At 45.2% G+C, this 24,711-nt stretch overlaps 1 protein-coding gene and 1 long non-coding RNA gene across 8 annotated transcripts in view; one reads left to right on the top strand and one right to left on the bottom strand.

The window, feature by feature from the left end:
• LOC134345385 (uncharacterized protein DDB_G0292642-like) overlaps positions 1–24,711 on the top strand; it is a 402,893-nt gene that overhangs the window by 604 nt on the left and 377,578 nt on the right. For 6 of the 7 annotated variants that reach the window (XM_063045962.1, XM_063045969.1, XM_063045968.1 and 3 more), the window contains exon 1: positions 15,700–16,128. The exons of the other annotated variant lie outside the window; for it this stretch is intronic. In XM_063045962.1, the coding sequence (XP_062902032.1) occupies positions 15,843–16,128 (286 nt within the window). In that variant the 5' untranslated portion in view covers positions 15,700–15,842. Of the gene's footprint in view, positions 1–15,699; positions 16,129–24,711 lie in introns of those variants that run through there. 7 annotated transcript variants of the gene reach the window in all.
• LOC134345389 (uncharacterized) lies at positions 14,321–15,706 on the bottom strand. The gene is made up of 3 exons (XR_010017678.1): positions 15,593–15,706; positions 14,945–15,176; positions 14,321–14,497 (listed from the first exon to the last, which is right to left on the bottom strand). It is a non-coding gene; the product is annotated as an uncharacterized LOC134345389 (long non-coding RNA).

Here is a 24,711-nt window from a genome sequence, read left to right as displayed (position 1 = left end):
GGAGTCAGGAGCAAAGTTTCCCACCCTATGAATCTGAGGTGGTGCTGAAAATAAAGGGTGATACCACAACATTAGCTGGAAACAAGCCTTTTTTGTGCTAAAAGTTGTATTTGTTCTTCTGGGTGGTACAACTCACTGGGTCAGAAGGTGCTGTGAGGTAACTTAATGAGAAGCCCAGATAAATGAGATTTCTTAGAATCATATCACTCAGTTACAGGCCTCTTGCTCATGTCATCCATGTTGATCGCGATGCCTATCCATGTTAATTCTATTTGTCCACGTCAGGTCTGTATTCCTCAATGTCTGTTCTGTCCAAGCAACTTGTCCAAATCATTTTTTTAAGCTTTGTAATTGTACCTGCCTCTGTTGCTCCTTCCAGAATCAGAATCAGGTTTATTTTCACTGACATATGTTATGGCATTTGTTGTTTTGTTTCAGTAGTATAGTGCAAGATGTGAACAATCACCATGGTCACAATAACTGAAGAGATCCCGCACAGTGAGTAGAGGAAGTTAGAGAAGGGGCTAAGAGCAGCACCTCCAAAGTAGTCATCTCTGGATTCCTGCCGGTGCCACGTGTTAGTCAGGGCAGGAATAGGCTGGATACTGAGAAATGTGTGTATTTTAATGCTGGGTGTATTATGGGTAAAGGGAATGAACTTTCAGCATGGATCAGTACGTGGAACTGTGGTGTTGTGGCCATTACAGACACTTGGTTGAGAGAGGGACAGGAATGGGTGCTTAATATCCCAGGGTTTCAATGTTTTAGGAAAGATAGAGAGGGATATAAAAGAGGAGAGGGAGCTGCACGACTAATCAGGAACAGTATCATAGCTGAAATCAGAGGGGACATAAAGGCGGGCCCGTCCATTGAGTGGAAATGTGTAGAATTAAAGAAAATAGGAAGTGTGCAATCACTGTGATGGGATTGTACTACAGACTCACAATAGTCACTGGGATATTGAGGAACAGATATGCAGGCAGGTTTATATACAGGAAGGATGTTGAGCCTTTGGAGAGAGTGCAGAAGAGGTTTATCAGGATGCTGCCTGGATTGGAGGGCATGTGCTATCACAAGAGGTTGGACAAACTTGGGCTGTTTTCTTTGTCATGGAGAGGATGAGCTGAGATTTGATAGAGATTTACAAGATTGAGAGAGGCATGGATGGAGTAGATGGACAGTAACTTTTTCCCACGGTTGAAATGTCTATTACCAGAGATTATGCATATAAGATGAGAGGGGGTAATTTCAAAGTAGATATGAGGGACAATTTTTTTTACACGGATACTGGTGGGTGCCTGGAATGTGCTGCCTTGTGTGATGGTAGAGACAGAAACATCAGGAAATTTTGAGAGACATTTAGAAAGGCACATGAATGTGAGGAAAATGGAAGGATGTGGACGTTGTGCAGGCAGGAGAGACTAGTTTAGTTAGCCATTTGACGAATTACGAATTTAATTGGTTCAGCACACCATTGTGAGCTGATGAGCCTGGTAGAGGTCTATACTGTTCTATAAAGATAAATAGAGAGATAGATAGTGCAAAAGAGGAATTACAAAGTAATGTTCATAGACTCATGGACCATCCATAAATCAATGGTGGAGCGAAAGAAATTGTTCGTAAAGCATTGAGTATGGGTCTTCAGGCTCCTGTACCTCCATGATGTGAGTAATGAGAAGATGGAATGGCCCAGATGGTGAGGATCCTTAACAATGGATGCCTTTTTCTTTAGACACTACCTTTTTAAGATATCCTCAGTGGTGGGACAGCTGAGCCTGTGATGGATCTGGATGAGTTTACAGCTCTCTGCACCTCTTTCCAATCATGTGCATTGGAACCTCCATACCAACAGGTGATAAGACCATAAGACAATAAGACACAGGAGCAGAATTAGGCCATTTGGCCTATCAAGTCTGCTCCGCCATTCAATCACAGCTGATCCTTTTTTGCCTTCTCAGCCCCACTCCCGACGGCTGGTGGCGTAGTGGCATCAGCGCCGAACTTCGGAGCGAGGGCTTCCGAGTTGGAATCCAGCCGGCTCCCGGGTTGAGCATCGAGCTGGCAAGCCGACCTCGTAAAAATAAGGAAGTCTGCTCAAAAAAAAATGCCATCCTGACGGCGTCCCGATGACTCTACTCGGAGTTAAGGGCTTTCTTCTTCTTCTTCTTCTTCTTCTTCTTCTTCTTCAGCCCCACTCCCCAACATTCTTCCCGTAACCTTTGATACCATGTCCAATCAAGAACCTATCAATCTCCGCCTTAAATACACCCAACGTTCTGGCCTTCACGACAGCTTGTCATAACAAATTCCACAGATTCTCTGCCCTCTAGCTAAAGAAATTTCTCTGCATCTCTGTTTTAAATGGACAGAGGCTGTACCCTCTGGTTCCCGACATTCCCACCATGGGAAACATCTGTTCCACGTCTACTCTCTCTAGGTATTTCAACAATCAAAAGGTGTCAATGAGATCACCCCTGATACATTCTAAATTCCATTGAGTAAGACCCAGGGCCATCAAATGTTCCCCATATGATAACACTTTCATCCCTGGTATCATCTTTGTGAATCTCCTCTGAACCCTCCCAAGGCCAGCACAACTTTTCTTCTATGAGGAGCCCAAAGCTGTTTATAATATTCAAGGTGAGGCTTCACCACTGCCTTATAAAGCCTCAGCATCACATCCCTACTCTTGTATTCTAGACCTCTGAAATGAATAGAAGCATTGCATTTGCCTTCCTCACCACTGACTCAACCTGCAAGCTAATCTGTCGGGTGTTCTGCACAAGGACACTCACGTCCCTTTGCATCTCAGATTTTTGCATTTTCTCCCCATTTGGAAAATAATCTGCACACTTATTTCTTCTACCAAGGTGGATGACCATGCATTTTCCAACATTGTGTTCCATTTGCCACTTTCTTGCCGATACTCTGAACCTAAGTTCTTCTGCAGCCTTCCTGTTTGCTCAACACTCTCTGCCCCTCCACCAATCTTTGTATCTTTGGCAAACGTGGCAACAAAGCTATCTATTCCATCAACTAAATCATTGATATATAGCATAAAAAGAATCGGTCCCAACACTCACCCTTTCAGAACACTGCTAGTCACTGGCAGCCAACCAGAAAAGGATCATTTTATTCGCACTTGCTGCCTCCTACCAATAAGCCATGCCAGTAACTTTCCTGTAATACCATGGGCTCTTAACCGGGTAAGTAACCTCATGTGTGGCACCTTGTCAAAGGCCTTCTGAAAGTCCAAATATACAACATCTGCAGCATCCTCTTTATCTGTCTTGCTTGTAATCTCCTCAAACAATCCCAACAAGTTTGTGAAGGCAAGATCTTCCCTTAAGGAAACTATGCTGACTTTGTCCTATTGTGTCCTGTGTCACCAAGTATTCCATTCCATAGCCTCATTCTTAACAAGCAACTTCAACATCTTCTCAGCCCCTGAGGTCAGGCTAACTTGTCTATAGTTTCCTTTCTGATGCCTTCCTTGTTTCTTAAAGAATGGAGTGACATTTCCAATTTTTCAGTCATTGGAACCATGCCAGAGTCGAATGATTCTTGAAAGTTCATTTCTAATGCCTCCACAATCTCTATCCCTACCACGTTCAGAACCCTGGGGTGTAGTTCATCTGGTCCCCATCACTTCTGCACCTTTAGGTCTTTCAGCTTTTTAAGCACCTTCTCCCTTGTAATAGTAACTGCACTCACTTTTCTTCCCTCACACCCTTCAACACCTTCAACACAGTGCTTGTGTCTTCCACAGTGAAAACTGATGCAAAATACTCATTTAGTTCATCTGTCATCTCCTTGTCCCCCATTATTATTTCTCATTTTTTTATCAATACCAGATCCACTCATCTCTCTTATTTTTTATACGCTTGAAAAAGCTTTTTCTATCCACCTTGATATTGTTTGCTAGCTTGCTTTCATGTTTCATCTTTTCGCACCTATTGATTCTTTTTGTTACTTTCTGTAGGTTTTTAAAAGCTTCTCAATCCTCTATCTTCCCATTAGTTTTTGCTTTGTTGTATGTCCTCTCTTTGCCTTTACATTACCTGTGACTTCCCTTGGAGCCATGGTTGTCCTATTTTGCTGATTGTGTATTTCTTTGTTGTTGGAATATATCTATCCTGCACCTTCTTCATTTTCCTCAGAAAGTCAAGCCATTGCTGCTCTGCTGTCACCCCTGCCAGCATCTCCTTCCAATTTACTTTGGCCAACTTCTCTCTCATACCATGGTAATTTCCTTTACTCTACTGAAATATTGCTATGTCATTACTGTACTTTAATTTCCCCTTATCAAATTTCAAGTTGAACACAATCATATTGTAATCACTGTTACCCATGGATTCCTTTACCTTAAGCTCCCTAATCATTTTAATTACATAACATCCCAAACCAGTATTGCAGATCCTCTAGTAAGCTGAATGACAAACTGCTCTAAAAAGCTATCTCATGGGCATTCAACAAATTCACTGTCTTAAGATCCATCGCCAATCTGATTTTTCCAATCTACCTGCATGTTAAAAACACCCATAACTATCATAACATTGTCTTTTTGACGTGTCTTTTCTATGTAAGGGATTTCTTCTTTTATGTTACTGCGTAGTCTAATTAAAATGGCTTCTTTGTTATGTTATAATTGAAATGGCTTCTTTGTTATGTTAACTGCTGAGAAAGTCCTCCCGCTAGTAGTTTGTTTGGATTATGTTACTGATAAAAGTATGAAACAAATTGGGATAGATGATATTCTGTTTGTGTGTCTGTAAGTTATTGTGATGCGCAGGTTTCCGGGCAGAAGGCGGAAGAGAGACAAAAGATGGACAAGGTGCTGTGAGTCCACTAACGGGGTCAGACCCCGCGCAGGAGTCTGAGGCCCAGGATATTTGGCGAGGAGAGGAGACGGAGAAGGACTAGTGTGGAGCATCTGGTCAACCACCGTTGTTGGTCCCGGGTGGCCGGTCGAGGTGGTCCGAGGGGAGATGCAGGGTGAAGAAGGAGGGTCCTGAGCTCCAACTGTTTGTGCAAGAAGAGATTGAACTTTGCTAAGTGTGGCGCCTTTTATTTTCCTTTTATATTTTACCTCCATTAATTATATAGTTCCAGTAATATCTATAAACTGTAATTCATTTAATCGTATCTGGTGCATTGTCTGTTATTTGGGCGGGGTGGGGTACATCACACAGCATCCACGCAAACTAATTACCCAGATTGGTGGGGCCGAGGGCTGTTTCCCTAGACAACAGCGAGCTGAGCGACCCTGAGGCTTACCGGGGGGCTATATTTGAAGGCTTTTGTCCAGGATTGGATTCAGTGGTACGCTGTGTGGTGGCCCTGTTTAAATCAGTAATGTGTGTCTCTGTGGGTTATTTGCTGGTTATTGCTGCATGCGTGGTGGGTGAGGTCTTTGTTTGAGTTCAGACTAGTGGTGACAAGTTGCTGGTGGGACTCGGGGTTGTCCATGCTGTTGGGAGAGAGAGGAAAGAGTGGTCTGATTTGGAGGTAGTGTCTGCGAATAAACGTTCCAGCTCTTGCAGGCTCCGCCTGGCGTTTGGGATAGTTTCCACCCCAAGAGGGGCGAAGGCGTGCAAGACGTGGGAGGAGCAGATCTCTCAGTTGTTAGATGAGTGGCAGTGCTCGGTTGAGGGAGAGCAACAGGGATTGGTTGAAAGTTTAAGTAGGCGGGCTGGTGACGGTGTTAGAGCTGTCAGGTTCACTTACACCGTAGTGACAGCTGCCAGTTATCTGAAAGAGGGTGAAAAGTTTTCAGTGTGTCTTCTCTGGCTAGTAGGGCGGCTAAATTGCTTGCAGTGCCAGGGGGATCATTTCAGGGGATCAGCCCCTCCCTCAGTTGTTCAGCTGATCAGAGAGGTGTCGGGAAACTTAGTGGAGGCCCAGTGGGGGAACGGCTTGGGGTACCTGGGGGAGCACATTCCCAGCAACGTACCAATGAACTTCCGAAAGGAAAAGACCCTATTCCTGAAGGCTTAGAGGGACCACACCTCAGGGTGTCATTACGGACAGATGGAAGTGATGCTAAAGCCATCCTCGACCCCGGGGCGCAGGTCAAGTTGTTGTACAGTTCGTTTTACAACCAGTGTCTGAAGCATTTACCCTTGACAACCGCAAGGGCACCAGAGATTTGGGGTGCCATTGCCAGTAATTATCCAGAAGATGATGATTGGTTAATGACCCTGGAGTTCATGGTGGGCATTGACTGGGCACCCAGCGTGTCGAGTTGCTTCTGAGGATGTGTGTAGCAGCCTTGGCTGCAGTCTGGCACCTTGTGTCTTCAGCTTGGCTTGGGATCCTCGAGGCTAGTGTTTTTGGAGCTTGGCTTGGGATCCCCGAGGCTTGTGTTCTTGGAGCTCGGCTTGGGATCCTCGAGGCTTGGGTTCTTGGAGTTTGGTTTGGGGTCCTCGAGCCTTGGGGTCTTGGAGCTTGGCTTGGGATCCTCAAGGCTTGGGGTCTTGGAGCTTGGCTTGGGATCCTCGAGGCTTGGGGTCTTGGAGCTTGGCTTGGGATCTTCGAGGCTTGGGGTCTTGGAGCTTGGCTTGGGATCCTCGAGGCTTGGGTTCTTGGAGCTTGGCTTGGGATTCTCGAGGCTTGGGGTATTGGAGCTTGGCTTGGGATCCTGAAGGCCTGAGGTGTTGGAGCTTGGCTTGGGATCCTCGAGGCTTGGGGACTTGGAGCTTGGCTTGGGATCCTCGAGGCTTGGGTTCTTGGTGCTTCTCCAGGGCAGGACGCGGAACTTCACCACACGGAGGCAAGGACAGGGAGGGATGGACCCAACCGCAGGGTAACGGCAAATGGCCTGCTTACCCGACGGAGGCAAGGGACAGCAAGGTACAGAACCAACCAGAGGGTAATGGCAATTACGGCCTGGCTTACGCAACGGAGGCAAGGACAGGAAAGGAGCTCAATCCCGGGTGGCTCTGTGTCTAGGGGCAGCCAGCAACCTTGGATGGCTACAGAAACAGCCAAATCCATACCATGATGACTGCTCCGACGAGTGGCAACAAGGCTCCAAGAAGCGGTGGTCCTCCAACCAGGCCTAGAGATCATGAATGGTTTCAGTAACCTTCCATCAGCAGGTTGCTCCAAGGGGGACTGATGATACAAACCAGTCAACCCCCAAGGCTACTTATATTCCAAGCCCCAAGATGGGAATCAGGTGCTTATGCTTATCTCAATCAAAACAAGGGACAGCTGGAAGACCCCGAGTCCTGAGTCCATGGACCGGACTGTGAACCGGAAAGAGGATGTCATGGACCGGACCGTGACACCCTGAGGCTTACCAGGGGGGCTGCAACTCTTACCTGCTGTCATTTGTAGTCCACATGCCAGCTACTGTTGGGAGGCCTGCATGTAACTGCCATCAGGGTCCTTTTACCCTTGCAGTTTCTTAACTCAAACCCACAGGGCTTCAACATCTTCCCATCTTACGTAACATCTTTTTACTGATTTGATGCCATTCTTTATGAGCAGAGCCATGCCATCCCCTCTGCCTACCTTCCTGTCCCACCAATCCAACATTGAACCATGGACCTTCAGCTCCCAGCTACCAACATCCTTCTGCCACAATTCAGTGATGACCACAATATCATCTCTGATTATGTTAAAAGTGCAAGATCATTCATCTTATTTCTTACCTCAGTGCATTGAGATATAAAGAGTACTGTATTTGCTAACCTTTTTGACTCTGCATTCCTAATGCACTGGTACTCAACCTGCTGGCTGTAATTTTGTCCTATCAGCAGCCTACCCTTTCTGACAGTCTGACAGCACACTATCTTTGCTTTTTTACCATCTGTTCTATCTTGAGTTCCTTCACTCTGGTTCCCATACTCCTGCTAAACTAATTTAAACCCTCCCCAACAGCTCTAACAAACCTTCCCGTGAAAATATTGGTCCCCTTTGGGTTCACGTGCAACCCGTCCCTTTTGTACGGGTCATACCTTCCCCCAGAGGAGATCCAATAATCTAAAACTCTGAAGCCCTGACCCCCTGCCACAGCCTCTCAGCCGAGTTATCCTGTTTCTACCTTCACAGGTGTGTGGCACAGATAGCAATTGAAAAATCACTACCCTGGACGTCCTGGTTCTCAGCTTTCTGCCTAGCTCTCCAAATTCCCTCATCAGGACCTCTTTGCTTTTCCTTCCTATGTCACTGGTACCAATATGTACCAAGACATCTGGCAGCTCTTCTCCCTCCTCCTCCAAAATGCTGTGGATGCAACCCAGGACGTCCCTGACTCTGGCACCTGGGAGGCAACATATCACCCCTTGTGCTGCCCATGTGCACAGAATCTCCTGTCTGTTCCTCTGACTATTGAGTCCCCAATCACTACCACTCCCCTCTTCTCCCTCTTGCCCTTCTGCACCATGGACCCAAGCTCAGTGCCAGTAACCTGGTCTCCATGGCATTCCCCTGGGAAGTCATCCCCCACAACAGTTTCCCAAACAGTGTACTTATTAATGAAGGGAATGGCCACAGGGTTGCTCTGCACTAACTGCCTATTTACTGTCCTATTCCTGCTCCTGACAGTCACACAGCTACCCACCTCCTGCAACTTAGGGGTGACCACTTCCCTGTAATTCTGATGGGTGATCTCCTCACTCTCTTGTAGAAGCCAAAGTCATCCAGCTGCTGCTCCAGATCCCTAACATGGCATTCAAGGAGCAGCAGCTGGATGCACTTCATGCAGATGTAGTTTGCTGGGAGATGCTGGGTCTGATCAGCAGGTCGAGCACCAGTAGTGGGAGGAAAGGAATTGTCAGCATTTTGGGTGGAAACACTGCATCTAGATCCTGAACATCTGGTGAATCTCTTCTGCACTCTCTCTGTGGCTACCATATCTTTCCTGTAATGTCGCAACCAGAACTGTACAGAATATTGAAGTGGAGTCTCTCCAACGTTTTGTACATTTGTAACAGGACATCATAATAATTATACTCAGTGCCTCAGCTTTTAAAGGCCATGATTCAAGATTGAAGTTTATTATCACATGTACATCCACACATGCAGTGAAAAATGTTATTTGCTTTAACAACCAACACTCCCGAGTGTGTGCTGGGGCAGCACTCAGGTGTTGCCACACATTCTGGTGCCAACATAGAATGCCCATAAAGCTCGGCAGAACAACACAGGACACAACAACAGCAAAACCCACCCCATTCCTCCCTCCCATCCCTCACGTACACAATCCTCTAACCCCAAGATAGTCCATCTTCATCTGCCTCCAGTGGACCCAGGTTCAGACTCAGACATGCAGACGTTGGGTTTTCAACTATGCCAGTGGACTCTGGTCTCAACGATTTCTGAAGCAAGCAGGTCATTGGACTTCATTCTTCCTGTCTACATGGAATCCCAACTCTGTAACCCACTGACAACTCGCTGACCTGGGGGTAGGGGTGGTGGTACCAGCCTTCGTCCACATTAGTCTGCTGGTCCAACATCTGGCTGGACATTCTGGCCAACCTGTGGGTGCGCCAAGTTCACATCCTTGGCCTTTGAACGTGGAGCAGGGACTGCAGACTCTAGCCTGTCCTCTAATTACCCCATATTTCTATCCATAAACTTGAAACAGATCCCACTTCCCACTCTGTCCACAAAATCATCCTCATTGACCCACAAAGAAATAAGCAACTTCAACAGAGATCACATTTTGCTGCCATCTTATGCCATTGGCCAGTATATAAGTGGCACTTCCTTCTGGCTGATTGTTCCATATAGCTGCCATGCACTGTGTAAAATGAACCTTTAAATCTTTCTCCTGTCACCTTTTACACAGGTCTTCTGGAAAAAAAAAAGTACTATTTCCTCTCAAACAACAGGAATTCTGCAGATGCTGGAAATTCAAGCAACACACTTCAAAGTTGCTGGTGAACGCAGCAGGCCAGGCAGCATCTGTAGGAAGAGGTGCAGTCGACATTTCAGGCAGAGACCCTTTGTCAGGACTAACTGAAGGAAGAGTGAGTAAGGGATTTGAAAGTTGGGGGGGAGGGGGAGATCCAAAATGATAGGAGAAGTCAGGAGGGGTAGGGATGTTGCCAAGAGCTGCACAGGTGATTGGCAAAAGGGATACGAGAGGATCATGGGACAGGAGGTCCAGGAAGAAAGAAAAGGGGGAGGGGGAAAACCCAGAGGATGGGCAAGGGGTATAGTGAGAGGGACAGAGGGAGAAAAAGGAGAGAGAGAAAAAGAGTGTGTGTATATAAATAAATAACGGATGGGGTACGGGGGGAGGTGGGGCATAAGCGGAAGTTTGAGAAGTCAATGTTCATGCCATCAGGTTGAAGGCTACCCAGACGGACTATAAGGTGTTGTTCGTCCAACCTGAGTGTGGCTTCATCTTTACAGTAGAGGAGGCCGTCAATAGACATATCAGAATGGGAATGGGACGTGGAATTAAAATGTGCGGCCACTGGGAGATCCTGCTTTCTCTGGCGGACAGAGTGTAGGTCTGAACAACAGTACATTGAGGTGATACAAAAAGGGGAAAAACAAACTGCAGAATGTAGTTTTACAGTTAAAGAAAGAGTGTAGGCAGGCAGACAAGGAACAAAAGGGCAACAATGACCATGTGGACTAAAAGATCAAAAGTTCATCTTTATAGAAACATAGAAACATAGAAAATAGGTGCAGGAGTAGGCCATTCGGCCCTTCGAGCCTGCACCGCCATTTATTATGATCATGGCTGATCATCCAACTCAGAACCCCGCCCCAGCCTTCCCTCCATACCCCCTGACCCCTGTAGCCACAAGGGTCATATCTAACTCCCTCTTAAACATAGCCAATGAACTGGCCTCAACAGTTTGCTGTGGCAGAGAATTCCACAGATTCACCACTCTCTGTGTGAAGAAGTTTTTCCTAATCTCGGTCCTAAAAGGCTTCCCCTCTATCCTCAAACTGTGACCCCTCGTTCTGGACCTCCCCAACATTGGGAACAATCTTCCCGCATCTAGCCTGTCCAATCCCTTTAGGATCTTATACGTTTCAATCAGATCCCCCCTCAATCTTCTAAATTCCAACGAGTACAAGCCCAGTTCATCCAGTCTTTCTTCATATGAAAGACCTGCCATCCCAGGAATCAATCTGGTGAACCTTCTTTGTACTCCCTCTATGGCAAAGATGTCTTTCCTCAGATTAGGGGACCAAAACTGCACACAATACTCCAGGTGTGGTCTCACCAAGGCCTTGAGAGGATTCGAGTACAGGAGCAGGGAGGCAGTAGTACCTCCCTGCTCCTGTACTCGAATCCTCTCGCTATAAATGCCAGCATACCGTTCGCCGTTTTCACCGCCTGCTGTACCTGCATGCCCACTTTCAATGACTGGTGTATAATGACACCCAGGTCTCGTTGCACCTCCCCTTTTCCTAATTGGCCACCATTCAGATAATAATCTGTTTTCCTATTTTTGCCACCAAAGTGGATAACTTCACATTTATCCACATTAAATTGCATCTGCCATGAGTTTGCCCACTCACCCAACCTATCCAAGTCACCCTGCATCCTCTTAGCATCCTCCTCACTGCTAACACTGCCACCCAGCTTCGTGTCATCCGCAAACTTGGAGATGCTGCATTTAATTCCCTCATCCAAGTCATTAATATATATTGTAAACAACTGGGGTCCCAGCACTGAGCCTTGCGGTACCCCACTAGTTACCGCCTGCCATTCTGAAAAGGTCCCGTTTATTCCCACTCTTTGCTTCCTGTCTGCTAACCAATTCTCCACCCACACCAATACCTTACCCCCAATACCGTGTGCTTTAAGTTTGCATACTAATCTCCTGTGTGGGACCTTGTCAAAAGCCTTTTGAAAATCCAAATATACCACATCCACTGGTTCTCCCCTATCCACTCTACTAGTTACATCCTCAAAAAATTCTATGAGATTCGTCAGACATGATTTTCCTTTCACAAATCCATGCTGACTTTGTCCGATCATTTCACCGCTTTCCAAATGTGCTGTTATCACATCCTTGATAACTGACTCCAGCGTTTCCCCACCACCGACGTTAGGCTAACCGGCCTATAATTCCCCAGTTTCTCTCTCCCTCCTTCTTTAAAAAGTGGGGTTACATTAGCCACCCTCCAATCCTCAGGAACTAGTCCAGAATCTAACGAGTTTTGAAAAATTATCACTAATGCATCCACTATTTCTTGGGCTACTTCCTTAAGCACTCTAGGATGCAGACCATCTGGCCCTGGGGATTTATCTGCCTTCAATCCCTTCAATTTACCTAACACCACTTCCCTACTAACATGTATTTCACTCAGTTCCTCCATCTCACTGGACCCTCTGTCCCTTACTATTTCTGGAAGATTATTTATGTCCTCCTTAGTGAAGACAGAACCAAAGTAATTATTCAATTGGTCCGCCATGTCCTTGCTCCCCATAATCAATTCACCTGTTTCTGTCTGCAGGGGACCTACATTTGTCTTTACCAGTCTTTTCCTTTTTACATATCTATAAAAGCTTTTACAGTCCATTTTTATGTTCTCTGCCAGTTTTCTCTCATAATCTTTCTTCCCCTTCCTAATTAAGCCCTTTGTCCTCCTCTGCTGAACTCTGAATTTCTCCCAGTCCTCAGGTGAGCCACTTTCTCTGGCTAATTTGTATGCTACTTCTTTGGAATTGATACTATCCCTAATTTCTCTTGTCAGCCACGGGTGAACTACCTTCCTTGATTTATTCTTTTGCCAAACTGGGATGAACAATTGTTGTAGTTCATCCATGCAACCTTTAAATGCTTGCCATTGCATATCCACCGTCAATCCTTTAAGTGTCATTTGCCAGTCTATCTTAGCTAATTCACATCTCATACCTTCAAAGTTACCCCTCTTTAAGTTCAGAACCTTTGTTTCTGAATTAACTATGTCACTCTCCATCTTAATGAAGAATTCCAGCATATTATGGTCACTCTTACCCAAAGGGCCTCTCACGACAAGATCGCTAATTAACCCTTCCTCATTGCTCAAAACCCAGTCCAGAATAGCCTGCTCTCTAGTTGGTTCCTCGACATGTTGGTTCAAAAAACCATCCCGCATACATTCCAAGAAATCCTCTTCCTCAGCACCTTTACCAATTTGGTTCACCCAGTCTACATGTAGATTGAAGTCACCCATTATAACTGCTGTTCCTTTATTGCACACATTTCTAATTTCCTGTTTAATACCATCTCCGACCTCACTACTATTGTTAGATGGCCTGTACACAACTCCCACCAGCGTCTTCTGCCCCTTAGTGTTACGCAGCTCTACCCATATCGATTCCACATCTTCCCGGCTTATGTCCTTCCTTTCTATTGCGTTAATCTCTTTTTTAACCAGCAACGCCACCCCACCTCCCCTTCCTTCATGTCTATCCCTCCTGAATTATGAATATCCCTGAACGTTGAGCTCCCATCCCTGGTCACCCTGGAGCCATGTCTCTGTGATCCCAACTATATCATAATCATTAATAACAATCTGCACTTTCAATTCATCCACCTTATTACGAATGCTCCTTGCATTGACACATAAAGCCTTCAGGCGCTCTTTTACAACTCTCTTAGCCCTTGTACAATTATGTTGAAAACTGGCCCTTTTTAATGCTTGCCCTGGATTTGTCGGCCTGCCACTTTTACTTTTCTCCTTTGTACTTTTTGCTTCTACGCTTATTATAGAAGATGTATTACAGGGCACAAAATATCCAGTAAACAGGATTAAATTGTTCACATTTCCTGCTGTCTTTGACCACTGTTGCCCATCCAGAATTGTTTACCGGATATTTTGGCCCCTTTGCTCCCTTTTCCTCCACATTCCTTCTTGACATGGTCCATCTGATAATTCATTGTGGATGCAGCGACAGAACCGGCCTTGCTTGAGTTCTCCAACATTACTTTGGGGAACTGATGCTCAGATCTGAAACAAGATGAGAGCTGGAGTAGAATCTGAGACTTCAATCATTTCAGTCCAGGAAGTTAGGATCCAAATTAATCCCGTTGGCCCAATCTTGTCAAATGGCCAGATGCCAGACATATTGGAACACAATACTCACTGCCATTAAAGGAAAGGAGAGCTTTTGCACCAAAAAAAGTTAAGATTGATGTCATAAAATTGAATAGGAAAATGGTTCAATGTTCCATTTAACATCAAACTATACAACCTGAAATTCTTGCTCTACAAAGTCATCCACAGAAACAGAAGAGAACCCCAAAGAATGAATGACAGTAAAACATTAGAACCCAAAGCTCCCTCTCTCCCTCCCCTGCACAAGCAGCAGCAGAGCATCAACCGTCCCCCTCCCCCTCCCCCACTTATTTCAGCAGGAAGCATCAGCACCCACCACCCACCAAACAAGCAATTGCAAAGCCCCAAAGAGAGACCATGATCTGCTATCCAACAAAAACTAATGGTCACCAGACAATCCGACATGCCACAGGCTCACTTGCTCCGTAACATGGGACAGTGATGTGCCACCACCTCTCTGAAAATGTGCCAACTGTTGAAAAAAAACACAAAAAATATTCTAATTATGACATAAAACCACATTTTGCAATAACTAAGCAAGGATTCATACGAGAAATAAAACACAACATACTGCATGAACAATCTTCTGATTTCTTTGACTGTTCATTCCCTTCCATACATGTTGCCTGATTCACTGCATTCCTCCAACCCACCCTACACCCCGTCCCCGTATTGCTCCAGTTTCCTCCTTCTGTGCTCTCTTTTTTTCTCTTCCACACCAAGCGTTCAAGTGAAGCCGTTTCTCTTTACAAACGTCAAAGTATAAACAGTATGTTGTCGGTCTTGTCGGTTAAGCAACCCACACAAAATGCTGGAGGAACTCAGCAGGCCAGGCAGCATCTATGGAAAGGAGTGGTCCAGATCCTTCATCAGAATATATACCAAATCTACTTCTGAAAGCACAGGCTTATATACACACATTAAAGCCACGATTGCGTCTCATGCTTCTGAGTGAGAACACAGATCACTACAGTTCAATTCTCCTTCAGAGTGCATTGTAAATCTTGAACAGGTTTCTATTTCTTCTCCATCTATCGGTGTTATGATGAATATTGTGGATTTGTCCCTGATCTGGTAACGGGAGAGTGATTTCTTATTTTCCAGTTGCTTGTCGCTAAAAATGAGGCGCAAATCATCCACATTCACGACACCTTAAAAAGAGAGAAATTGAGAAAAGAGCGAACCATAAGTAACCCTGATTAATAAATAGTTAGATGTTGAAATTAAACATTTTCAAGTCCAGAAATGACTCGAGAAACTGAATTCAAAGTAAAGGAAACAATTCTGCCTCGATCGGCGAAGCAACATTGAATATCTAGATGCCCATTGTCAACTTCCTCGTTAGACTATCTAACCAATTTTCATCTCAGAAACCCATATGATATGTTATTCAAGTATTTAATAAAAATGGCCTTTTGGTTATCAGCAATTTTTTAAACGTAACGATCTTCATCGTATTAAATTCAGCTTCCGACTCCGAGATACAGTATCAACTATAGTTCTTTCGCCTTTCAAACCAAAGATGCATACTTGATAGATCTTTCCCCTTTTGATCTCAGCAACTTACTTTGTTGCTGCAATACCCGTGAAGGTCTGTTTAAGTGAATTAGATTTAGTTTCACTTGCTTGACGTGACTCTAGCTGAAGGGCTGGGCTGTTCGATGTTTTGTGAACCGACTAGGGGAACGAAGTTAGCAAGTCAATGTCAGAAGGGGGCATAATGTTGGGATATCTCTGGGAGGGGTGGGCATAAAACAGGGCAAACTTTCCTGGGGGCCGTATTTTTAACAGAACAACAAGAAGTGAGTCCAAATAAAATGTTAAACACGAGGAGAAGGGAAGATTTTACCGATGCAAACAATAGTTCGGAGACAATTTGCACTAGTAAGGAAGTTAAAGGAATAAACCGCCTCCTTTTCGAGGGAGTGGTCGGAGGGTTTACATTTCACTGCATTTGTTTGATGCAACCTACAATCGTAGTTTCTGATCTACACAAACTCCCCTCTTGGGAAGGTGCATCCAATATGAGCAGCTGCGGAGGAATGAACAGCGATATCATTTGCAACAGATTGAAATTTGTTAAGCGACCGGACGAGATCACAGGTAAACTATACACCACACCATGAGTAAAATAAGGACTGACCCCCAGCGCTGAGTTTGGGTGGGCAAACTCACCCCAGTGTCTTGTGCACAAATTGTTGCCGTCACAGATTTACGATGCCGCTTGGAGCTGAAAGTTTACTCGCGTTTCTACGGGGGGAGAATCCGGATCCAGACCCCGGCGCAGCGGCCGCTGATTGACCAATGGTCTTTGGCTGATCGAGAACCCAGGGTGGAAAGGGATCTCAGGCTAAGCCCAGACCTGGTTAGGTAGACCTGGATCGTGAGTGTCGGTGTGTTTAGAGAGCTTTTAATAATATTCCAAAGTGTTTTTGATATATTAGGACTATTTTTGTTTTGCCACGCGATAAAATCGTTTCCTCAAATCCCCACTCAGAGCTACTGGCGGCAATCTTTGAACTATTTGTTTATTAAGAACCTATCTAAATTTGCCATAAAATATTCAAAGAATTTGATGGTACTGCGCTTCAAGAGAATTACAAAGATTTTGAGAAAAAGACTTTTTTCTCTGTCTTTAGCGAGCAACGCTTATTTTTAAACAGTACCCCCACACCCACAACAGTTCTCCCAGACATTAATCCCCTCCAGATCCTGTCAAGATCTTTCAGAATTTTTAAAAATATTTAAATAAAGTCCCTCTCACATGCTGCTCTAAACTCAGTAGGTAAAAGCCCTAGTCTCGTCAACTTGTCTTCGAAAGACTATCTGGTAGTTCCGGGTATTAGTTCAGTATACATTCCCTGAGCTGCTTCCAATGCATTTTAAGTCTTCTGAGTTTTGTTCGCCCTTCTAAAACAGAATCAGTTCATGATAAATGTCTTATGTGAAGTGAAAAATGATGTTTACCTAAACCTTGTTGTTCATGAACTTGAAGACGCCACGGTAGTTTAGCGGTTAGCGCGAGTTATTACAGCTCGGGGCGTCGAAGTTTCGAGTTCATTTCTCCCTGTGACCGCGAGGGTAGCCTATCGGTTAGTAGCGTAACTGGTCATTGTAATTTTCATGGAGAGTATATGTGCACGGAAATGTGTTAGGCTAACTATCGTTCACTGTTATAATTATTTCTAATTTGTGTGTGTTTTATTTTTGTTACTTGCCGTTCTGTGGATTAGCAATCTAACATTCTTAATTTATGCTGAGCTGCTCTTCCCTCTTATGCCTGTGGTATCCTACTGTGCTACATCTTGTGATCTTCATCTCTTAATATAAAATGGAAAACCTGTTGGGTTTGAGCTGTCAGTTATGGTTTGCAACAAAGTTCAAAAGTCTGTCCCTTTGGGTTGGGTGTGACTTCCCTTCCCCTTTCCTCAGTGCAGGAAAGGTCCGGTCGCATATCATACGTCATGGCCCTATGACGCAGTATTTGCCAGGAACGTCTGCCATATATGATGGAGTTTAGCAATGCTGCCAGGATTTCAGTGTGCTACATACAGGTATATTACTTCCAGGTAGGAATGCATCATATGACAGCTCTGACATTCCAACCTCACGTCCCAACCATCAATCGGCAATGCCCTCTTCCAGTGACGCAGACATGACCTGCAGGGTTTTGGCACACTGGCAAGAGGACACAAACCAAGTGAAACCCTGGAAGGAAAGAGGGTCCCTAGATTATTATCGGGGGGTTGAGTTTGGCTAAGGAGTGGGTTGTTGAGATCTGGTCAGCATATATAGAAAAATATATGGTGTTTTCTTTGCGTAATTTTGGGAGCAATAATTTGACATGCCAGTCACTAATAATAATTTGAACAGATTTTTAAATCATATTAAGTTTAAGCAAATTATCTTGTCTCTAATGTTTTCACAAATATAAACGCTAAATTTAAGGTGATATTGATACATTTGTATAGAGTCATTATCTTTGCTTAAAACCCTTGGCTACTTTAAGGAGAACACAGAAATTAGTAGATGTTTGGAAAATGTTGCTGTGGAGGTGATAGAAACAGATATGCAGCAGTATTGAAGAAGAATTTAAACAGACACATGAACTGGAAGAGTTTGACAGAACAAAGACCCTATGTAAGCAGATGGAATTAGTTTAACTTGGCTTCATGGTTGGTGCAGATATGATGTACCAATGAGCCTTTTCCTGTTCTGTACTTTTCTATGTTCTATAACAGAAAACAACCCAGAGCTCCTTCAAATCACACCAGGATACACTCCAGTTAAAATGAAAATATATGTTTTGTAACCACTGAAAAATCTGTTCCTTTCTTCAATCACACTTCTGCTAGTTACTTCACCAATCAGATCAAATTTATTTGAACCATTTGAATTTATATTATTTAAGCAAATACTTTTTTATTATTAATTTTTTATTGCAATACCAACAAATTACATTCAGTACAACCAGTTGCCAATTACATTTTGACTGTTTAACCCAACCATCCCCCAACCTTCATCACCATCCCCCTCCACCTCTCTCTCCCCCATCCCTCTCCCCTCCACCAACTGACTGAATAGTAGTACATACACAGACAACGCATTCCTATTTTAATAAAAGATCTTTTAAGCTAGATATCAAATTTGTTCACATCAAGATTGTGTTTGGTCATGCATCATTTACTCTTGCTGATGAAAGTTCCAGGTAAGAAATGTCCAAAAAGCTCCGAAGCCAGTGAGTATTTGAAATATCACGGGGTGGTTTCCAACGCTGGACTACAATCTTCTTAGCTGCAGTCAGGCCTGACAGCCAGGTTTTGCGTGTTTTTTCCATAAGGGAAAGGTGGGAGTCATCATTTAGAAGATGTAGTGGGGTCCATTGGTAATTGTACCCCTGTTAGTTCTGTAAGAGTACTGATAACCTTCCCCGACAAACCAAAAACCCCTGGATATTCCCATACAACATGTATAAAAGAGCCAATGGCTCCATGGGGGCAAAATGAGCAATATGGGTCAGGAACCAGTCCCATTTGATGTCTAATTCTTGGTGTTAAATATGCTCTATGACAAAATTTCAAGTGTATATACTGATGATTTGGGTTTTTCGAAGCACTGGCAGCATTATCCCAAATCACATCAAGTCTTAAGTCTTGTCCCAATTCAGATATGTCCCTATCCCAGGCTTTCATTCCCAATGTGGGCATATACTTCTGGGATTTTAACTTATCATAGCTATATGACAATATCTGTCCTGGAGCACTCTGTATCCAACTTAAAATGGGATGGTCCTTTAAATCTGACCCCCAGGGAACGCTGTAGGATTTACAAGCTGATCTTACTTGAAAGTAGAAGAAAAGAGAATGTTTATCAATATTATATCGAGATATCAGTTCTTGAAAGCTAATGATAGTACTTGCCCCATTAATATCTTGAAGAGTAGTAATACCTTTATCCTCCCAAGTTCTGTTAGTGAATGGTTTCCCCCCCAGATAAAGAAATTTGGCCTGTCCCCTAAAACCCTCACTAATTTTTATAGATGCACCATAGAAAGCATTTTTCTAGGGTGCCTCACAACCTGGTATGGAAGTTGTTCTGTCCAAGACCAAAAGAAGCTGTAGAAGATCGTGATCATGGCACAGCACATCACACAAACCAATCTTCCGTCCTTGGACTCACTTTACACCGCACGCTGTCGGAGCAGTGCTGCCAGGATAATCAAGGACACGACCCACCCAAGACACTTTTCGTCCCTCTTTCCTCTGGGAGAAGGCTCAGGAGCTTGAAGACTCATACGGCCAGATGTGGGAACAGCTTCTTTCCAACTGTGATAAGACTGCTGAATGGATCCTGACCTGGATCTGGGCCGTACTCTCCAAATACCCGCACCTGCCTCTCGGTTTTTTTTGCACTACCTTACTTCCCATTTTTCTATTTATGATTTATAATTTAAATTTTTAACATTTACTAATTTTTACTATTTTTAATATTTAATATTTGTAATCCAGGGAGTGGGAAGCGCAGAATCAAATATCGCTGTGCTGATCATACGTTCTAGTATCTATTCTTTATTGTCTAGTATCAAACAATTAAGTATAAAGATAGTAAACAATTATTGTTCCATAATGGAGATGATTTGCACCATACGCTTTTAAATTTTAGCAATTTTTCTGCTGCTCTAAACACTTGTAGCATATGGGTTAAAATTAGACAATAATACAAATCAGATTTTTGGTAGATATATCTATAAGGAGAAAGTCCTTCAACCTTATTGGTGCTATTAGCTCTTGTTTATATTTTTCCATGATGAAACTTTATTCTCCTCCATCCAATAGCTAAGACATTTTAATACAAATGCCCAGTGATACAATTTAAAATTTGGACATACCAATCCCCCATCTGACTTTTTGAATTGTAGAACTCACCATTTTATTTTGGGTCGTTGACCATTCCAAACATAGCATCGTAGTAAGGAGTCCCGTTTTTGCTAATATCCTGCTGGAGGTGCAAGTGGGATCATTGAGCTGATAAAATAAATGTGGGTTAAGATGTTCATTTTAATGACCGATATACAGGCTGGGACTGATGCTAGTAGGTTTTCTCTATCTATTAATATCTTATTCAATTTTTTTTCAGAATTAGAGTAATTTGTTTTAGCCACAGATGATAGGGAAGTATTAACTTTAATACCAAAGGTGAGGACCTCATTTGTAACCTTAATCTGGGGAGGGAGAGACACCATACTTTTATCCGTATTAATCAGCATCAGTGCTGATTTTGACAAATTAACTTTGTATTCTGAAAGAAATCCAAATTGCTCCAGTGTTTTTAAAACATAGGGGAGAGTTTGTTGAACATTTGCTATATAAACTAGCGTGTCGTCTACATAAAGTGATATTGAACGTGATGTTGTACCTATTGTACTACAGGAGATCTGAGGAGAGTTTCTAATTAAATGTGCAAGTGGTTCAATAGATATAGTAAAAATTAAAGGAGACAAAAGGGTCCCCTTGTTGTGTGCCCCGTCCTATGTCAAATAACTCTGAGAAACCTCCTCCTACACATACCTGGGCTGAAGAATTAACATACAGTGTTTGAATTATATTGATAAATTTATCGCCGAACTTAGATTCTTTTAGAACTCTCCAGAGATATGGTTTCAAGGCGATCGAATGCTTTTTCAGCATCTATGTTGCACGGGACGACCGAGGAGAACCCAAGTGCAGGATACCGACACGTCGACTGAGTTGGGGATGCTGGCGTAGACGTGAACGTAGAACAGCAAACCGGAGGAATCTTGACAAGGAGACGGGATCTACGGGGACTATCTTGAAACTAGAGCAGAACTTGGAACTAAACTGAGAACTAACGGTTCTAAGCAGACGAGAGAACGAAATATCACACAAGAATAGACCAACAAACTGGCGACCTGTGTAGTGACGCCATCGAACTTATTTCAGTCTCTGATGCAAACCAGGTGTACCGTAATTAAGTAAACTAGCAGCAATTGGAAACCTAATGGCTGAAATTAGGGCATAATCAGGGAGAAAGGAGCGTTAAAGGGGAACAGCCAAACGGAACCAGACAGTACCCCTCCCTCAACGGGAGCCTCCTGGAGATCCGCCAGGCTTGTCTGGATGGTCCTGATCGAAATCCCGGATGAGAGAAGGGTCCAGAATGTAGGAGCGGGGAATCCAGGAACGTTCCTCCGGGCCGTACCCCTCCCAGTCAACCAGGCATTGGAGACCCCTGCCCCGACAGCAGACGTCCAATAACCGCCGGACGGTCGTCGATGATGGGGCGGGGGTGGAGGGGGTTCGGTCGGAGGGCATAGGGACCGACAAACAGGTTTTAACTGGGAGACGTGAAATGTAGGATGGATCCGCATAGACTTGGGTAGTTTGAGCCGGATTGCCGTAAGGTTGATAATGCTCTCAACCTTGAAAGGTCTCAGGAAGCGGGTGGCGAGCTTCTTGGGCTGGTTCTTCAGAGAAATATCTCTAGACGAGAGCCACACCATCTGCCCAGGTCGATACTCAGGAGCAGGGGTACGATGACGGTCGGCAATTTTCCGGTTGCGGTTGGCAGAGCGAAGCAGGGCTGTGTGTGTGTCTTCCCAGATTTTTTGCACCTGTGTATATGGGCCTGGACTGACGGCAATGCAATCTCTTCTTCCTGAGCGGGAAACAGCGGGGGTTGATAACCAAACAGAGCATTCAAAAGGAGTTTTTCCGGTCGTGGTGCTGACCAGAGAGTTGTGGGCATATTCTACCCATGCGAGATGGTTGCTCAGGGTAGACGGGTTGTTGGCTGTTGTACAACGTAACGCCACCTCCAACTACTGGTTGACCCACTCCGTTTGCCCGTTGGTCTGTGGGTGAAACCCGGACGATAGGCTAACTGAGGCACTAAGGGCTCGACAAAAAGATCTCCAAACCTGCGAAATGAATCGAGGTCCCCGGTCGGAGACAATATCCGAAGGGATTCCATGAAGTCGGAAAACGTGGGTGACGAGAAGTTCTGCGGTCTCCTGCACGGAAGGGAGTTTAGGGAGGGCTACAAAATGCACCGACTTGGAGAAACGGTCCACCACAGTTAGTACGGCAGTGTTTCCACATGAAGGGGGTAGCCCGGTGACGAAATCCAGAGCGATGTGTGACCAGGGACGACTAGAGACAAGCAGAGGATGAAGCAATCCCGCAGGTGGCCGATGGGAGGCTTTTCCACGGACGCAGACGGAACATGCAGAGACATAGAAACGGGTGTCGGCGTCCATGGAGGGCCACCAGAAATGTCTGTTCAGAAGAATCAGAGTCCGATCGATTCCGGGGTGGCAGGCGAAACGAAAAGTGTGCCCCCACTGGAGAACCTGCGATCGGACAGAATCAGGTACAAAGAGACGATTGGGAGTTCCGATGCCTGGGTCAGGTTGAATCCGTTGGGCCTCTGAGTCTGGACTCGATCTCCCAGGTGAGGGCAGCCACTACACAGGATGGTGGAAGGATGGTCTCGGGGTTGGGAAGGTCCTCCTCGGAAACGTATTGACGGGAGAGAGCATCGGGCTTCCCGTTCTAGGACCCTGGATGATAGGTGAGGGTAAACCTGAACCAGCCAAAAAAAATGCCCAATGGGCCTGGCGAGAATTCAGGTGTTTGGCGGTCTGGATATATTCAAGGTTCTTATGGTCTGTCCAGACGATGAACGGGTGTTCCATCCCCTCCAACCAGTGTCTCCATTCTTCCAACGCCAGTAGCTCCCGGTTCCCCACGTCGTAATTTTGTTCAGCGGGAGATAGTTGGCGAGAGAAGGCACAGGGATGTGGTTTCTGATCCGGACCCGAACATTGGGACAGTACTGCTCCCACCCTGAAGTCGGAGGCGTCAACCTCCGCAATGAATTGACAGGAGGGGTCCGGTTGAATCAGAACGGGAGCAGACGTGAAACGCCTCTTCAGTTCCGTGAATGCTGAGTCCGCCTCGGAGTTCCACAGGAAAGGTGTGGCAGGTGAGGTAAGTCGGCTCAGAGGAGCCACCACCTGACTGTAGTTTCTGATGAACCGGCGACAGAAGTTCGCAAACCCCTGGAACCGTTGGAGTTGCTTGCGGTCCGTGGGTTTGGGCCACTCCGCCACAGCTCGGATCTTCTCGGGATCAGCTCTCACCTGTCCGCTCTCGATGATATAACCTAGGAAGCTGACCAGGGGACGTGGAGTTCGCACTTGTCCGCCTTTATGAATAACTTATTCTCTGGCAGCCTCTGCAGGACTTGGCGGACATGATGAATGTGTTGCTGGGGACTGCTGGAAAAGATTAGGATGTCATCCAGATAGACAAACACAAAGCGATTAATAAAGTCTGTTAGTACATCGTTAATCAAGGCTTGAAAAACTGCGGGGGTATTGGTGAGGCCAAAAGGCATGACCAAGTACTCGAAGTGGCCTAAAGGGGTATTGAATGCCATCTTCCACTCGTCCCCCTCCCTTATTCGGACCAGATGGCAGGCGCTTCGTAGGTACAACTTCAAGAAGATGGTGGCTCTGTGAAGTGGTTCGAACGCAGAATTTATAAAAGGCAGTGTGTACATGTTCTTTACAGTTATATGATTTAGGCCTCGGTAGTCGATGCAGGGACGTCGTGTACAATCCTTCTTCCCCACAAAGAACAACCCTGTGCCCACCGGGGAGGATGAGGGTCGGATGATGCCCGCCGCGAGAGATTCACTGATATAACCCTCCATTGCTTCCCCCTCTGGCCGGTACAAGTTATACAGCCGACTGGTGGGCAGAGGTGCTCCGGGGAGAAGATCGATAGCACAATCGTATGGTTGGTGTGGAGGCAGGGAAAGGGCGCGTTGTTTACTAAACACGTGTCCCAGGTCGCGGTACTCCGCTGGAACCCTGGACAAGTCAGGGGGTTCAACTGCAGGTGAGGTTGAGGTGGTTTTTACAGCGGAAAGAGTCGACTGTAGACAAGTGGCGTGACAAAATGGACTCCAGCTGGCCATCTTCCCGGTGGACAAATCCATGTCAGGGTTATGGCGGCTTAACCAGGGGTACCCAAGAACTATTGGAGCTTGAGAATTGCACTTGTTCCCGATGGTTCCTAGAGAGAACCAAAGACAGTGGTGGGGTACAGTGAGTGACTCGGGCCAGAAGCCTTCCGTCCAGTGCCCGGCCTTCCAGAGGGG

This window comes from Mobula hypostoma, chromosome 4 (genome assembly GCF_963921235.1).
Source record: "Mobula hypostoma chromosome 4, sMobHyp1.1, whole genome shotgun sequence".
NCBI classification, from domain to species: Eukaryota; Metazoa; Chordata; class Chondrichthyes; order Myliobatiformes; family Myliobatidae; genus Mobula; species Mobula hypostoma.
Note: the sequence above shows the minus strand (reverse complement) of the source record. Positions and strands in the feature narration are given on the sequence as shown.